Source organism: Mandrillus leucophaeus, unplaced genomic scaffold (genome assembly GCF_000951045.1).
Source record: "Mandrillus leucophaeus isolate KB7577 unplaced genomic scaffold, Mleu.le_1.0 Scaffold274, whole genome shotgun sequence".
Taxonomy (NCBI): Eukaryota; Metazoa; Chordata; class Mammalia; order Primates; family Cercopithecidae; genus Mandrillus; species Mandrillus leucophaeus.
The window spans coordinates 542,772-547,084 of NW_012102854.1; the positions used below are offsets into that span (position 1 = coordinate 542,772).

Consider the following 4,313-nt stretch of genomic DNA (forward strand, 5'->3'; position numbering starts at 1 on the left):
GTGAGCCAAAGTCACGCCATTGCCCTCCAGCGTGGGCAACAAGAGCAAAATTCCATCTCAATAAAAAAATCTGTTTTACAATAACACATTTCTGAAATCAGATTAATAATGGGAAACTTCAAAGGTGTTAGTGATGTTACGTTGATGATAATGATAACCTAATGTATTGGATATTTATTATGTGCCAGGCACTATATATTTTATGAACTCTCTTTCAATGATGATTTTTTTGTACTTCCTTTTAGAAGAAGCCTGGGAAGTTTATAAACAGATAAAGACGCAACTTGAAAGACTTGTAAGTTAAGTCTCATCTTTCTCTGTGAAAATACAGACTGAGGAAAAATTTAGGAAACAAAGTATTTCCTCTGAACACAGTCATTGATTCTTCAAGACTACCCTTCTGTGTATGGGACTCAGTTTAAAACAGTTTGAAACATAATTTATAAATAATTTATACCTAAATATGAGAGAAGCTGTATAAGAACCATTAAGAATATAAACAGAATGTTACATTTTATCCCTTTTTGTAATCATCTCATCTCAGGGTAATCAGTGTGAGAAAAGTCTTCCATCATAAATTTAACTTCATTAGATACCCGAGAATTAGTATTGAAAATACACCCTAAGAATTTAGTGAATGCGGGAAAGCTTTCATCATTATTACATCTTATTTGATACTAGGGAAATCTCCTGATTACATTCACATGCATGATAGGCATGTTGGAAAGTCTTCAGCATGAATCAGATCTCCTTCAGCATGATCAAATTCATACTGGAGAGGAATCTTATGAATGTAATGAATGTAGAAAAACCTTTAGCCTGAAGCAAAACCTCCTAGAGCATAAGAACATGCATACTGGAGAGAAATCTCATGAATGCACTGAATGTGGGAAAGTGTGCTCTCGAGTCTCATCCCTTACTCTACACCTTAGAAGTCACACAGGAAAGAAGGCATATAAATGTAATAAATGTGGAAAAGCCTTCGGCCAGAAAGAAAACTTCCTTTCTCATCAGAAACATCACACCGGAGAGAAACCTTATGAATGTGAAAAAGTTTCTATTCAGATGCCAACCGTCATCAGACACCAGAAAAATCATACAGGAACCAAACCCTATGCATGTAAGGAATGTGGCAAAGCCTTTAACGGCAAAGCGTATCTCACTGAGCATCAGAAAATTCATACTGGAGAAAAACCATTTGAATGTAATCAGTGTGGAAGAGCCTTCACCCAGAAGCAATACCTCGTTAAACATCAGAACATCCATACTGGAAAGAAGCCCTTTAAATGTAGTGAGTGTGGAAAAGCTTTTAGCCAGAAGGAAAACCTCATTATACATCAGAGAATCCACACTGGAGAGAAACCTTATGAATGTAAAGGGTGTGGGAAAGCTTTCATTCAGAAGTCAAGCCTCATTAGACACCAGAGAAGTCACACAGGAGAGAAACCTTATACGTGTAAGGAATGTGGGAAAGCCTTCAGTGGCAAATCAAATCTCACTGAGCACGAGAAAATTCATATTGGAGAGAAACCCTACAAATGCAATGAATGTGGAACAATCTTCAGGCAGAAGCAATACCTCATTAAACATCACAATATTCATACAGGAGAGAAACCCTATGAATGTAATAAATGTGGAAAAGCCTTCTCTCGAATCACATCACTTATTGTACACGTGAGAATTCATACGGGTGATAAGCCTTATGAGTGTAAGGTCTGTGGGAAAGCCTTCTGTCAAAGCTCATCTCTCACTGTGCATATGAGAAGCCATACAGGTGAGAAACCCTATGGTTGTAATGAATGTGGGAAAGCCTTTTCTCAGTTCTCAACCCTTGCTCTGCACATGAGAATCCATACTGGTGAAAAACCTTATCAATGTAGTGAATGTGGGAAAGCTTTCAGCCAAAAGTCACATCACATTAGACACCAGAGAATTCATACTCATTAAAGTTCTCTATGAATGCCTTGGATTTAGCAAAACATTCAGCAGATTTTACACTTAGTAGTGTGTTGGAAAATTCATTTTACATTAAAGTGACATGAATGTGGGAAGTCCTTCAGCAGCAATTCAAAACTTAAATACTGTGATGTTTAATAAGTATTATAGTATAAAGAAAACCCATACCCCCAAAACTCCCACAACAAGCATTATCGATGCTGTACTTCTAGGAGTATTCTCATTAAAGTTAGGATCTAGTCATGGACACTACTTAATGTGTTCCTGGAAGGCCTACCAGATGCATTAAGAAATAGATAGGAGACGTATAAGGTTTTGAAATTAAGAGACAAAATTATCATTTTTGTGATATGTTTTGCTACGTATATGACTTGTAAAACTAGAATCATCAAAAGTATGTGTTGTTGAAGCAGTCAAACTGAGACAGAATATTGAATTCAGAAATACATGCATGAATATATGGGGAATTGGTAATTGATAGAGGCGGTATCCCAAATTGGTGAGGAAATCATGGATTATTTAAAAAGTAATTGACTCTTCATATGGAAAAATAATAGATCTTTCCCATCATCATACGTTAAAATATTTTTCTTATGAATTCTGAAAGTACTGAAGACTAAAATGCAAAAAGCAATACTTAATAATATAATAGTTTTATAAGAAAATATTTTTAAAACCCTAGGGCAGGAAAGAATTTCTAAAACATTCCAGAATACCTGGTAGTTCCACTCTTGAGTATGGTAGTCCCCTATTTTCTGCAAGGGATGGACTCTAAGAACCCCAGTGGATACCTGAAACCCAGATAGGACCAAACTCTATGTCTATGTTTTTTTCTTACATATACATACCTATGATAAAATTTACTTTACACATTAGACACAGCAAGAGATTTAAAACAATAATAAATATAATGGAACAATTATAACACTATGCTGTAATCATAAAAGTTATGTGAATATGATCTTTCTCAGAATACCTTATTGTACTATTCTCAACTGTTTATGAACTGTGGTGACCACAGGTAACTGAAACCATGGAAAGCAAAGCTGTGGATAAGGGGGAACTACTATATATATGCATATACCCAAGAAACACATGAACACAGGGAGTCACATACTGGTCTGTAGCTGTATAATTCATTGCATCATGAGTTATAGTAGCCAGAAATTGGGAAACAAATGCCTGTCTCTTGTGAAATAGATGAATAAAATGTGACATAGTAACATAGTAGAATACTCTCTAGCAGTTAAGTGACAAATTAAGTCTATATATTAACAGAAAGATTAAAAAAAAACATTCAAGTGAAGAAAAATGATGAACATACTGTAATGATGCTTCTGTGAATTTGAATAAAATCAACACTAACCAGCGCTAGTACTAAGCATGGTTATAGATAAATTATGTAAAACTAAAGAATGGATTGAAAGGATATGTACGTACTCAATTCCCAAAAGTGGAGTGGTTACCTCTAGGAAGAAAGGAGGTGGAAGGGAAATGTTACCAAGCATGGTAGTTAAAGGATACTTCAATTTTGTATCTATTTCTTATTAAAAAGACATAAACATTCTAAGTAAACTAACAAAATGTTAATTCTGGGTGGTGGTAATATTTGTGTTCATTCTATCATTCGTGCTATTTATTTCCTTAAACTTCTGAAACTTAAAAAGTCCAGAGAGGAGTGAGGAAGCTATACATGAAACATTATAAATGGACTTACATTCCTAGTCAGATACTAATATTCTATAGAAGATATTTCTAAAATCATATGAAATAATTTTTCATATGAAACATTATTAAGTTAGGTTGGGGTGGCAACTTAAATGCAATTAAACTAACTTGTGTTACAAGAGTAATCTTTACATAATCTGTATGTAGTTCTAATCTGTATATAGTCTTGGAGGTTATGATTTGCCACAGGTTGATCACATACATTTAAGGATCATATTATTAAATAATATATGCACAGACATGGAGAGAATTAGTTTTTACTAAAACATTTATCAGAAATTTTAATACTCTGCATAAACCCGTATTAGCATTATAAATTAGCCACTTTTAAAATGAGAAAACTGTGTCACTCTTAACTTTTTTTTATAAGCCATTGAGTAAAACATTAACTCCTGGATTTCAGCTTCACTTTTAACTTGCAGACTAAATTTCTTTCACAGTTATGTCAGACACACTCAAGTCAATCCCAACCCCCTTGTTACCTTGGGAAGACAGTGCTGAAAAAGGAGATCTTCCACCTACACAGTGTTCTCTTATTTGAAGCAAATCTTTTTGAGAATTTCTGTTTACTTGATTTCCTTCCACAATAAATTGACAGAGAAAACTACTAATAATTTTTTTTTTTTTTT

At 34.2% G+C, this 4,313-nt stretch overlaps 1 protein-coding gene and 1 pseudogene across 4 annotated transcripts in view; both read left to right on the forward strand.

Annotated features, from left to right (window-relative positions):
- ZNF260 (zinc finger protein 260) overlaps positions 1-4,313 on the forward strand; it is a 24,542-nt gene extending 20,229 nt beyond the window's left edge. For 2 of the 4 annotated variants that reach the window (XM_011984788.1, XM_011984790.1), the window contains exon 3: positions 246-3,302. In XM_011984788.1, the coding sequence (XP_011840178.1) occupies positions 709-1,947 (1,239 nt within the window). In that variant the 5' untranslated portion in view covers positions 246-708 and the 3' untranslated portion in view covers positions 1,948-3,302. Of the gene's footprint in view, positions 1-245 lie in introns of all 4 variants that reach the window. The other 2 variants (XM_011984791.1, XM_011984789.1) reach the window with 2 other exon arrangements.
- Positions 2,323-4,313, forward strand: part of LOC105543096 — a 14,867-nt pseudogene continuing 12,876 nt past the window's right edge.